The 12,874-nt window shown below is 47.3% G+C and overlaps 1 protein-coding gene across 9 annotated transcripts in view; it reads right to left on the reverse strand.

Moving 5' to 3' along the window:
• Window positions 1-877: 877 nt before the first annotated feature.
• BIN1 (bridging integrator 1) overlaps window positions 878-12,874 on the reverse strand; it is a 114,810-nt gene continuing 102,813 nt past the window's right edge. For 6 of the 9 annotated variants that reach the window (XM_075317031.1, XM_075317032.1, XM_075317033.1 and 3 more), the window contains 7 exons: window positions 12,262-12,369; window positions 10,938-10,961; window positions 8,411-8,509; window positions 5,714-5,791; window positions 4,897-5,007; window positions 4,615-4,716; window positions 878-3,226 (listed from right to left, as the gene is read on the reverse strand). In XM_075317031.1, coding sequence (XP_075173146.1) covers window positions 3,119-3,226; window positions 4,615-4,716; window positions 4,897-5,007; window positions 5,714-5,791; window positions 8,411-8,509; window positions 10,938-10,961; window positions 12,262-12,369 — 630 coding nt within the window. In that variant the 3' untranslated portion in view covers window positions 878-3,118. The remainder of the gene's footprint in view (window positions 3,227-4,614; window positions 4,717-4,896; window positions 5,008-5,713; window positions 5,792-8,410; window positions 8,510-10,937; window positions 10,962-12,261; window positions 12,370-12,874) is intronic. The other 3 variants (XM_075317038.1, XM_075317040.1, XM_075317039.1) reach the window with 2 other exon arrangements.

Here is a 12,874-nt window from a genome sequence, read left to right on the forward strand (position 1 = left end):
AGCACTGACTTTCTATCTCCAAACACTGACTTATTAGCTTACAGCACAGATTTATTAGCTCATAGTTTATAGCTTAATGATCTAATACCTCAGTCATTGAATTATTTCAGAGTATTCACTTGCCTCAAAGTGCTCAATTATTGTCCCCACTGAGAAATATTATCTCAGTCATTAACCCATTACAGAGTGCAGACTATCTCAAAGTATTCAAGTGAGCTCCTGGGATGACATTTTGGATGGTTTGCAATAATGATCTGATCTGAAAGTACTGACTTATTATCTCAGACCCTCATTTATTCTCTAGGATTGCAGAGATATTATCTCAGTCAATAGCTCTGATCCCAGTAAAACTGGTCATACAGGAGATATTTACCTTCAGGTCTAGCTAAATGATCAATATTTCATGTTTATGGCATTAGGCGGTCCTGGGATACTATCTCAGACAATTAAGGCCTTTGATACATGTTCTCAGTCATGGACACAGTACAGTAGCTCAGATTTTGAGTTATGAAGGCAATATTGACTTATTGTTTCAAACATTGAGCAGTTTTCCCAGTCTGAGAGCTCTGAGATACTGAGCACCGAGATGATAGCTCATCTCGGAGATAATATCTGCATTATTTCTTATTGTTACAAGGTTTCTTCCTCATTGTCTGCTATTTGTTTACAATTTGTGGGGTCGAATATTCTTGGAACATTACTACCACAGACCACCTGGACCAAGGGCAAAGCTGCTGCTTCACATCTTTCTTGGGATCCAGCCCATTGAAGCAAACACTCAGCGCAAGCGATCTGCGGCGAGATCCATGAAACATTTGGACAGCTCGAGTTTGTGTGTAAGAAGATTGATTAATAATTCAGAAACAGAAGCCGCTGCTCACGGAGACAACCACAAACAGATAAGATTTTAATGACAAACTTCACAAGAAAAAATGGTTCCAATCTCAATGATATCGTACACAATAATGCACAACTATGGGGGGAAAGAAACCAAAACCTCTGAAAACTTATTCTGGCTTTTAAAAATATTGAACACTGGGAACATTTTCACAATTTAGAGGAGCAAATCCCAAGTTTTACTGAACAGAAATCATTAGAATAATGTGCGATGACGATCAATGGTGCAGATCACCCGATCTCACAGGATTCACACCATCAATTCTCTGAGTGCGGACCCTCAAACACCAAATTACCAAGTTCCTGGACCCCAAGTAAGGAAAGATTTGTCATAGCCTGAAGCTACCGCCTTATAAATGGCATCACGAGGTTTGTGAACCTTATTGGCAAATGAGGTCCATATTCAATTATCCACATTTTTGGGATTTCACAGATAGAATTTTTGCTGATTTTTTTTTTTCTAATTTTTTGTAACTTTTTTTTTTTTACAAAAATGATAATATTTGAAATGTTGCCATTAGTCTCCACTATGGGGGCCTCAGAACTCATTAAAGCCTAAATCCAGTTTATTATGCTGAGTCTCCCCATGCTTTTGCCTTGTGAGAGGAACCTGAAACAAGTCTATGCAGCATGGAGAGTCTGTTTACTGTACAGCAGGATGTACCTGTACTAACACAGCGATCGCCTGAACTATCAGCACATAACGTACGCTGCGTAATACATGTAATACCGATCCTCATCGGTGAACAGATTCTACGCTGGAGTCAGGCTTTACTATATAAAGAGGCGTCAGTCCGAGGAGTAGCAGTGTCCTATATAAACAAGGATGTGTACGTATGCTTATATTCTTACATCACACCAAAATCGTGAAATTCCCTGCCCTGAGCTGCGGACATCACAGTATATAAAATATATATTAAAAAAAACACAATAAATAAGCACTCCCTATACCTGCTGCAGAGCTGTCCAAATATTTGATGGCTTTAGTAGAGTAATGGAGGGTGAATATGTGGGCAGACAATGGTGGAGACAACCACACGAGGATATCAAGTGGATTAATTCATGGCACGTTATATCCAAAGTGACCACTCCACCATACATCAAAAGAGGGAGCCATACTGGCGTCACATGTGCTAGGACACCGATGACGAGGGGTGGACGATGGCCGGCTCTACTATAACACAGCAGAGGGAGCCATACTGGCGTCATAGGTGCTAGAAGACAGATGACGATGGGTTATGATGGCTGGCTCCACTATATCACAACAAAGGGAGCCATACTGGCTTCATAAGCGCTAAGCGACTGATGATGGGTGATGATGGCCGGCTCTACTATAACACAGCAGAGGGAGCCATACTGGCGTCATAGGTGCTAGGAGACTGATGACAATGGGTGGACAATGGCCGGCTCTACTATAACACAGCAGAGGGAGCCATACTGGTGTCATAGGCGCTAGGAGACCGATGACGAGGGGTGGATGATGGCACGCTCGACTATATCACAATAAAGGGAGCCATACTGGTGTCATAGGCTCTAGGAGACCAATGATGGATGGACAATGGACGGCTACACTATATCACAATAAAAGGAGCCATACTGGTGCCATAGGCGCTAGGAGAATGATGACGAAGGGTGGATGATGGCTGACTCCACTATACCACAGCAAAGGGAGCCATACTGGTGTCATAAGCACTAGGAGACCGAAGATGAGGGGTGCACAATAACCTGCTCCACTATAACACAGCAGAGGGAGCCATACTGGCGTCATAGGCGCTAGGAGACCGATGACGATGGGGGAAAGAAGGCCAAACTCCACTATATCACAACAGAGGAAGCCATACTGGTGTCATAGGCGCTAGGAGACCGATGACGAGGGGTGGATGATGTCCGGCTCCACTATTATAGTTGCACATTGTATAATTCACACCCCATTTGGCATTCTTACATAGCATCCAAACATTGGGGGGGAGACCCTCCACAACCAATCAACCTGTAACAGACCAAAGATCGACATAATCTCGTCCGCTGGTGGAAATGGGGGCACAAACATACATTTTTTTTAGCATTCCAGGAACTGTATCTATTGACTATACTTGCGTCTATTATTGAACTGAACCTTGAAGTTGACACTTGTAGGGTTAATTGTTCATAGGGTAGACGTGGTTTGATAATTTTCACAGAAAATTTGCATTATATCCCCGAGATAAAGGGCCGGTCTTCCTCACTGATATTTCTCTGTAAAGTTTTCTGGGAAGACTCCTTTGTGTTGATCGAACTCCTTATTCTGAAGCCAATCGCTCTCCTTAATTCCCATCAGCCAGCCTTCATCCTGCAAAAGACGATGATGAGACAGGAGGACGCACCAATGGCAATGCAAGACTTGGGTCTTTTTTTTTCTGTACTTTAGATGTAGACAACACATTGCTCTGAAGAACCTAAGGGGTACTTTGCACGCTGCGACATCGCAGGCCGATGCTGCGATGCCGAGCGCGATAGTACCCGCCCCCGTCGCAGCAGCAATACCCTTGTGATAGCTGCCGTAGCGAACATTATCGCTACGGCAGCTTCCCATGGACTCACCTGTCCTGCGACCGTCGCTCTGGCCGGCGACCCGCCTCCTTGTTAAGGGGGCGGACCGTGCGGCGTCATAGCGACGTCACACGCCAGGCGGCCAATCGGAGCGGAGGGGCGGAGATGAGTGGGATGTAAACATCCCGCCCATCTCCTTCCTTCCGCATATTCTACGGAAGCCGCAGTGACGCCGGTAGGAGATGTTCCTCGCTCCTGCGACTTCACACACAGCGATGTGCGCTGCCGCAGGAGCGAGGAACAACATCGGACTGTCGCATCAGCGTAATTATGGATTACGCCGACGCTGCAGTGATGATACGATTACGACGCTTTTGCACTCGTTAATCGTATCATCGAGCCTTTACACACTACGATGTCGCATGCGATGCCGGAAGTGGGTCACTTTTAATTTGACCCCACCGACATCGCAGCTGCGATGTCGTAGTGTGCAATGTACCCCTAAGACTGATCTCCAATCTGTGGAAAACTACAACTCCCAGCATGCCCTGGCAGCTGGAAAAGCTGCAGTTGGAGACCACTGATCTGAGATATTTTGATGAATGCTCCCCAAATTCCAGCACTCATATTCCCCAACAAATCGTGTTTTCTGGGCTTACTTAGGGTCACACAGATGAGAAACGTGGCCATTTCTGATGCCTTGATGATGATTCCATCTTCTGTGTGATACGAAGAAAATCCAGAAATCATGACGTGCTGGGGAATGGGAGTCCTGGAATTGAGAACTGGTGTAAATAATACCAAAATGTATCACTTATGCTCTAGCGGTAAAACACTAGAGATGTTACAATGATACAATGTTGCAATTTATGTATCAACACTCTGTTCTTTGTCCCTGCAGATTCCAGGCAGGCTGAGACATCGGGGCTTTATCTGATCCCGTCCTCAGTGAAGTCCACCGATCAGGTCTATGGACTGTGGACATTAGGTCACAATTTCTATTATATATTTGGGTGCCCCAGAGAGGACAAGGTCGCCTCCCCCCAGGGATATCTCAGTAGGCTTTAGCATAGGATTCGTTCTCTCTTTCTAACACTATGCAGGGGCTTGGGTGGGATTTGGGGGGGATTTTTCATCTAACTTGGCCCCTTTCGTATTTTCAGATGCTACATTGTCAGGTCCGCTCACCTGTTCTTCTGGGTTATCGAACTGGGTTACTAGAACAACATCTCCAGATTTCAAGTTGAGCTCATCATTGTCGGTTGCTCCGTAGTCGTGTTGGGCCCGAACCTGAACCAAAAAGAATAAAAGAACCAAAACCATCAGGAAGAATCCAAATATCTACAAGGATGAGAGCAAATACAGCAATGAGGGTGGTGACGGGGTCCACAGTCGACATCACAAACTACTGCTACATTATCAGACCAATGGATACAAAGGCTCCAACTGAAAAATAAATGAGAGCCCCACCTTATAGATGAATCCCGGGGGCATGGCCGCCTTCGGGGGTGCGCTCTCCACTGTACCATTCACGGTGGCAGAGAAAGTCTCAGTGACGACGGCCGGCAGAGAGCTGGACTGCTGCAAATCAAAGGCAGAACTTCAATAATACAGGTCAAGTGAGATCCCATGTCTAAGATGCAAAATACGGTAAATTATTGTTCCCAATTAGATATTTTTGGATAATGGTGGAAATTTGAGCAATTTTTCAATTTGCCGCTTATTCAAATTTTCAGCTTTTCTCGAGCTATTATCACTTTTCTTTTGTTTATAGCTCATTACCTTGGAGACCGATCACCGCTGCTAGATAGCAGAACATGTGCAGCGCTTACAAGGTCATTTCTATGGAGCTTGTAAGCGTTGTTTTCAAGGCGGATAGAAATGCTGTCTGCCTCCTATTCCTGTCAGTGCTGTGCTAACAGCCTGTGTAGCAGTGGTGGTCGGTCTCCTAGGCAGCGAGCCATAAACAAAAGAAAAATGTCAATATCTCAAGAACGGCTGGACATTGCTTATATTTACCAGCACTATCCAATATTATCCATCTATGAAACAAATGGGTAAAATCTAGCAAATCCTAGTAGCATCCTATTCGCTCTGTAAAGTATTAGCGCTACCAGCTTCCTGAAGGACCTTTTCTGCCTTTATCCTCATGACAACACTTCCTGTCCACTGTCCCTATGATAACACTTAGCTGACAGAGCCAGAGGCCGGATGTGTTAATATAGGGACAAAGGAAGATTTTTTTTTTCCCCCATTTTTACAGTAAATCTCTTTTTCTGTGACTTACACTGGAATCTTTCTCCAGAGCCGCCGGTTTCACCTCCGCTTCTTTTTTGGGTGTTGCGTCCGGTGCCGGCTCTGACGGCTGAAATGGAGAAATCATTAATCGGTCACTAATTCTGCACCTGAAAATCCAGAAATAAAGACGAGAAGATACGGTCGGACTCTGGAGAGATCTGATCCATCTACCATCCTGGGAAACTGTGGCCAATCACAGGGGTACAGAGATTGTCCTGCTACAGACACAGGATCCAAGAGTCGCTTCATGGACCGGAGATAATTACTAGGGAAGATGGAAACTGTCGACACCGCGAGAGCTCAAACCCCCCGAAATCTGAAGACAAGACAAATCCTCCCGCACATCAGAACGTATCCGTCACATACCAGAGACCCCCCAGATATTTAACACACTTCAGAAATATAATTCCTCCCACATGTAATATAACCCTTTCCATATACACATGACTCCTCCCACATGTAATATAACTCCTCCCATGTATGACTCCTCCCACATGTAATATAACCCCTTCCATATACACATGACTCCTCCCACATTTAATGTAACCCTTCCCATATGCACAAAACTCCTCCCACACCTAATATAACTCCTCCCATATATATTACTCCTCCCATATGTAATATAACCCCTCCAATATACACAACCCCTTCCATATGTAATATAACTCCTCCCATATACACATGACTCCTCCCACATGTAATATAACTCCTCCCATATATGACTCCTCCCATATGTAATATAACTCCTCCCATATACACAAACTCTCCCATATGTAATATAACTCCTCCCACAATGACTTACTATCTTTCCCAAAAGCCTCATAACTCCTCCGCGAAATGACAAATCCTTTATCTCAAAAACACCTTAACTCCTACAAAAAATTTACCAAAATAAATCAGGCGTGCAGACGATTACCCTCCCCCACTTTATCTGAACACCACATCTTAAGTGGGACATAGCTTTAGTAATAACTATTAGCAACCCCGTCATAAACTATGACCAATAAAGGTTCCACCATTTTCAGGGGTGATAAATATATTTTGTTTTATTTTTTTATTTTTTTTACTTAAATCCATTTATTTTGAGCTAAAAAATGATTTTATTATTGGGTTTTATTAACTGTTTGATGGTTGCAGAATGAGCTAACTGAGAGTTTGTCAGTGAGCTCATTCTGACAGGAGAGGTATTAACTTTTATCTCTGATTTGTGACCACATTAATATTAAATGTGCAGAGAAATGCAAAGTCTATAAAAGCCAAAACAGAGCAATATATTTAATGAAACCCAGAATTCAAAATTATTTTCAGCCCCAAATACTTGCACTAAAGTAAAAACAAAAAAGGCCCCGAAGTTGAATAATCCCTTTAATGTAAGAGAAATGGGTGACACCAGTGGACAGAACACCCCATGAATCCCGTCATACTCGTGCATGCGAGGCGCTGGCAGATGTCTCGGGAAAGTCTTCTCTAGGTAAGTGAAGTGCTTTTGGGACCTCAGGGGCTCAGCTCTGGGGCGGGGGTCTCAGCTCTGGGGTGAGGGGCTCAGCTCCCGGGGGGAGGGTCTCAGCTCTGGGGCGGGGGGCTCAGCTCTGACGTGAGGGGCTCAGCTCCCGGGGAGAGGGGCTCAGCTCTGGGGAGGGGGGCTCAGCTCTGGGGAGGGGGGCTCAGCTCTGGGGAGGGGGGCTCAGCTCTGGGAAGGGGGGCTCAGCTCTGGGAAGGGGGGCTCAGCTCTGGGGGGAGTGCCTAAGCTCTGGGGGGAGTGCCTAAGCTCTGGGGGGGGGCTCAGCTCTGGGGAGAGGGGCTCAGCTCTGGGGAGAGGGGCTCAGCTCTGGGGAGAGGGGCTCAGCTCTGGTGTGAGGGGCTCAGCTCTGGTGTGAGGGGCTCAGCTCTGGTGTGAGGGACTCAGCTCTGGTGTGAGGGACTCAGCTCTGGTGTGAGGGACTCAGCTCTGGGGAGGGGGGTTCAGCTCTGGGGAGGAGGGCTCAGCTCTGGGGAGGAGGGCTCAGCTCTGGGGAGGAGGGCTCAGCTCTGGGGAGGAGGGCTCAGCTCTGGGGAGGAGGGCTCAGCTCTGGGGAGGGGGGTTCAGCTCTGGGGAGGAGGGTTCAGCTCTGGGGAGGGGGGTTCAGCTCTGGGGAGGAGGGCTCAGCTCTGGGGAGGAGGGCTCAGCTCTGGGGAGAGGGGCTCAGCTCTGGGGAGGAGGACTCAGCTCTGGGGAGGAGGACTCAGCTCTGGGGAGGGGGGTTCAGCTCTGGGGAGGAGGGCTCAGCTCTGGGGAGGAGGGCTCAGCTCTGGGGAGAGGGGCTCAGCTCTGGGGAGGAGGGTTCAGCTCTGGGGAGGAGGGTTCAGCTCTGGGGAGAGGGGCTCAGCTCTGGGGAGAGGGGCTCAGCTCTGGGGAGAGGGGTTCAGCACCGGGGCCAGGGGCTGAGCTCTGGGGCGAGGGAATCAGCTCTGGGACAAGGAGATCAGCTCTGGGACAAGGAGATCAGCTCTGGGGGCGAGGGGCTCAGTTCTGGGGCGAGGGGCTCAGCACAGGGGCGAGGGGCTCAGCTCAGGGGCGAGGGGCTCAGCTCTGGGGCGGGGGGCTCAGCTCTGGGGCGGGGGGGCTCTGCCCGGTTCCCTGGATGCTCCCAGTGAGGAGCTGACTCTTCCTAATAATGACTGTACGTAGAATAAGACGGATACTTACTGGGTCAGACTCACTGGGCCGACTGGACCAGTCTACTACAAATGTGGCGTCTGTACTGGGGTCGCCCTGGTCCGAGCTGCCAGACGGATTCTGCTCAGGCTGGCAGCCGGAAGGAGAGAATAAGAGAAGACGGAGGAAGAATGAGGGAAGGAGATTAGAAAAGACACAACATGCAGTGAGCGAGATCACAATGGCGGCTTCATCATACACAGATCATCCTCAGGGAGAACGTCCAGTGTTATCTCTGCCAGGAGGAGGCACAAACGTTATAGCGGCCCCTGGTATCTGAGGGGCCACATTACCACCTGAGGACCCCCCCATCCTATAACGTGATGTTTCTTGTGGCCGTGAGAATGCCAATGACTCTGCTACACCAGAGAAACGTCTGATAGAGTAGACAGCTCCATAGGCCGCCTTATTGGTGATCGCTGTATTTTGGGTGGTGCTCTATACTCATTATTACTGGTGGTGAATTCTGTCTATATCAGCTGTACAGGGGCCGGGACCCCCAGACTCTCCACCATCTAACATCCCATCCACGACCCAAGATTCAACCAATATCCATTTGGCCGCGCTCATAATTTCATTTTTGGGGTGTAAAGATGATTTTTACTGGGAGCCCAGATGGTATAATGCGATCTAGGCAGAGTCTGGGTCATCGCACATTGTGCTTGTGGTTCCCTCATAGAAAAGTATCGATGCCTTTTCTAAACAAAGTATCGTTCCTGTGTTACATTGTTGCTGCTGATACATTATTATCGATGTCCTGTTACATCGATCTTTCTATTATTGTGAATTCCTTTATATTTTGCAGACAGTCCTGGAGCGTCTCTGCCGGACACAGGAACGTCAGCCCCGGCCAGTGAACATCGGCTTTATCCCGGGGATTTCACCGCTCCCCATTCCTGTCATTCCAGACAAAGCTCTTAGCAAAACAATGGAGACAATTCAATGTGACAAAGCTGCAGAAGTGATGAGGACGGAGGGGTCACTGCAGGGGGAGCAGAGATTCAGGCGGAGGGGCTGCGGTCTAAAGGTCCCTCAGGTGGAGCTCAGTCCGTCATCTCTCTCAAACACATGAACGCTCGTCTCGGCTGAGCGTGCACGTGCTCCTAAAGAACAGAGCAAAGTAAGCTGCTCAGGAGGCGATGTCTCCATCAGGGTAAGGCAGAGCTCCCCTGTCCAGTAATCATCCGTTAGAGCGGATCCTGCAGAGATCCATTGGAAAAAGGTTCTGGAAACACAACTTTTTTGTCCATTGTTAAATAACTGATGTCTGTGGGACGTCTATGGAGGACGGATCCGTTACCCGTTTGCTATTTAGTAATCCATTTTTCTTGCATTTATAACAGATCCATTTTTTTCTTACAAGATCTGATACAAATGGCAGATAAATAGAAATCAGTTAATGTATCCGTTCTCCATAGACTCCAATGTTAATAAAACGGATCCGGCAGAGATTATTTTGTCAGTGGATCTCTGCAGGATCTGATCTAACGGATGATTACAGGATGTGTGAACTCAGCCTTAAGAAAAAGGATTGGACATGGTCAAGCCTAACATGTATGGGGGCCTCAGGGGGGCACAATGTGATCAGTGCTCTTGTAATATGACAGATATAGGTCTGACACAGTGTGAGGGGTCTGCATCGGATGAGACCCTCATACACATAAGACTTATGTCAGCCGGTATTGATGGGTTCAGCTGACAGTCCACTGTGTATGGGGTCTCCTGACAGATGATGACACAGGAGTAAAGGATCTGATCTCGGGCTGACGATCCTTCACCACCAGCAGAGATGCCGGAGAGCAGAGAACACAGGAGCGCTGGGCAGAGAGAACGCGCCGGTGCACGGGCAGCAGGCAGAGACCAAACCAGCGTTCAGCCATCGACTATCTAATGTCTATACGGGGCATTAGGAGCTGGTACAGATTTTGCAAACATTTGGCTGCTAATTTGGAATCTAAAAGATCCCAATAAACAGTAAAGCTAATAATGCCAAGTATCTCTGCCGTAAGGTCAGAGTCAGTCCGCTCCTAATAAGCTGCACAGACTTTCTACAGTATAATGGTGTAGATAGACTTAGAAGATGGGGCACCAGCCACTAAGAAAAGATGGATGCTTCCCTCACATTGGACATCAGGAATAGAAAGGTTGGACCACGTGACTGCAGACATGAGAATACAAACCCAACCATCCATGGTATATGGTGCCACCATCCATGGATAGAAGAGGAGACCAATCAACAAGAAGGGTTCATCAGCAAAAGGAATCCAGATCAGGAGGAGACGGCTAATGTGATCAGTGCATAATCCCATGATCAAATAACCCTTCAAATGCAGATCCTGTTTCAGTCTACCTGACAAATCATAGATATATCCCAAGAGTGGAGGCCCATGGGCACAATGTGACTCTCCTGTACGCAGCCCACGTGCTGAACACAGACTGCTCACATCAGAAAGGGAAGAGTCGTGAAGATGGAAGAACTCGTGACAGGAAGAGTTACTGAGTTAGTTGGGTTTCTTACCTCCCATAGATCCCATGACAAAGGCTGAATTGCAGCAAGAATGGAAAAAAATAGACACATATTTACACTGGTGAAAAATCTCATCTCCACGGCAGGTGTCACCCGACTCCTGACTGTCTCTGATCATTCCCCATACATCCTCCTAATATCTATCCACCAACCATCATATCTGCCCTGTATCCATCCATCCATCCATCCATCCATCCATCCATCCATCCATTCATCCATCCATTCATTCATCCATCCATCCATCCATCCATCCATCCATTCATCCATCCATCCATCCATCCATTCATCCATCCATCCATCCATCCATTCATCCATCCATTCATCCATCCATCCATCCATCCATCCACTCAATATTCATCCAGCCCTTTATTAGACCTTCACATATGTTTACCATACAGATTCCCACCTGTCCAGTATCCCTTACATAGAATCATAGAATGGTAGAGTTGGAAGGGACCTCCTGGGTCATCTCGTCCAACCCTCTGCTCAAAGCAGGATTCACTAAATCATCCCAGACAGATGTCCGTCCAACCTCTTTTTAAAGACTTCCATTGAAAGAGACCTCACCACCTCTCGTGGCCGCCTGTTCCACTCATTACACAATCATCAATTTTCTGCCTTATCTTTATTTTACCAGATTAAACCCATCGATGAACTTCCCCACTCACACAAGAAAACTATTCACCCGACCAACCACCCATCTGTCTACCATTTCTTACATAATCACCACCTATACACCAATACTTACATCCACTTGTGTCCATGCAAGAAGCCATCCATTCATTAAGACATCTATCCACTCACCCACTCATCCACCTACATACATCATCCGTCCACCCATCTTCTCACCCATTCACTTACACCCCTCATCACCTATCTAGACAACCACTTATCAACGAGTTTATCCACTCCTCCACCAATGCACCTTCCATCCATCCAGAAGCCTATTCTCTGACTCATCCACCCATTTATCACCCATTCATCCATCTATTAGTCAATCCCACATCCACTCAGCATCCATCCACTTACACATCCATCCATCCATCCATCCATTCATCCATCCACCCATCCTGCAATCCATTCCACTATCCACTTACCCAACTCTGGGGTTACCCAGCCCTCCTCCCATCCATCCTCTATTGTTCCTTGTATCTATCCATCTACTCAATCATGCACCCACGTATCCATGTACACATCCATGCTCTCCCTCCGATACATCCACAATCCATTCTTCCACCAACCCATATACCCCTGCTTTATCCATCCATGACTCCGCAGCCTTCCAACGTGCCCTTGTTGAAGGGTCACCACAAACCTGGGAAGAACCTGCGGGGGCCATACTTGAACCGGAGTCAGGTTTGAGGGGATCAAAGTCCAGATCCAACAGACTGGGCTCTTCTGCTTGGGGCCACACAGCCTCAAACTTAGCAGCACAAGGAAAATGGTTAGTAAGAAAGTTAGACAGAAGTTAATAAGGATGAACAAATAAAGAGCCTGGAGAGCCCTCAACATGCCGGGAACTGTAGACCTGTCTATAAAAACCCAACCCGTCCCCCCAGAACATGCCGCAGCAGAAGAGCATGCATGGAGACCACCAGAGACGTTGTAATCCCCTGATACAACGACTCCATATGTTGAGCCTTCGGATTTCATACACGACAGTCAGAGAGGAGACCGATGTACGGAGGCAATGGACCACTGGGGAAGATCTCATTACGTCTTTGGGATCGTCCATGTTCCTGGATTTTGGTTTATACGTCATTGGATAGAGGCAAAAATAGTTGTGATTTGTGCCAAGAGGAGGAGACATCTCCGAGTGCATCTATACCTTGTGCTTTACAGCAAGTGAGGGGTTAATTAGGACAATGCATTCACAAAGTGTCTGCTCTACCTGCAGGTGAAGACTGAGGACACTAAACCTGAGTGCA

This window comes from Anomaloglossus baeobatrachus, chromosome 7, assembly GCF_048569485.1.
Source record: "Anomaloglossus baeobatrachus isolate aAnoBae1 chromosome 7, aAnoBae1.hap1, whole genome shotgun sequence".
NCBI lineage: Eukaryota > Metazoa > Chordata > Amphibia > Anura > Aromobatidae > Anomaloglossus > Anomaloglossus baeobatrachus.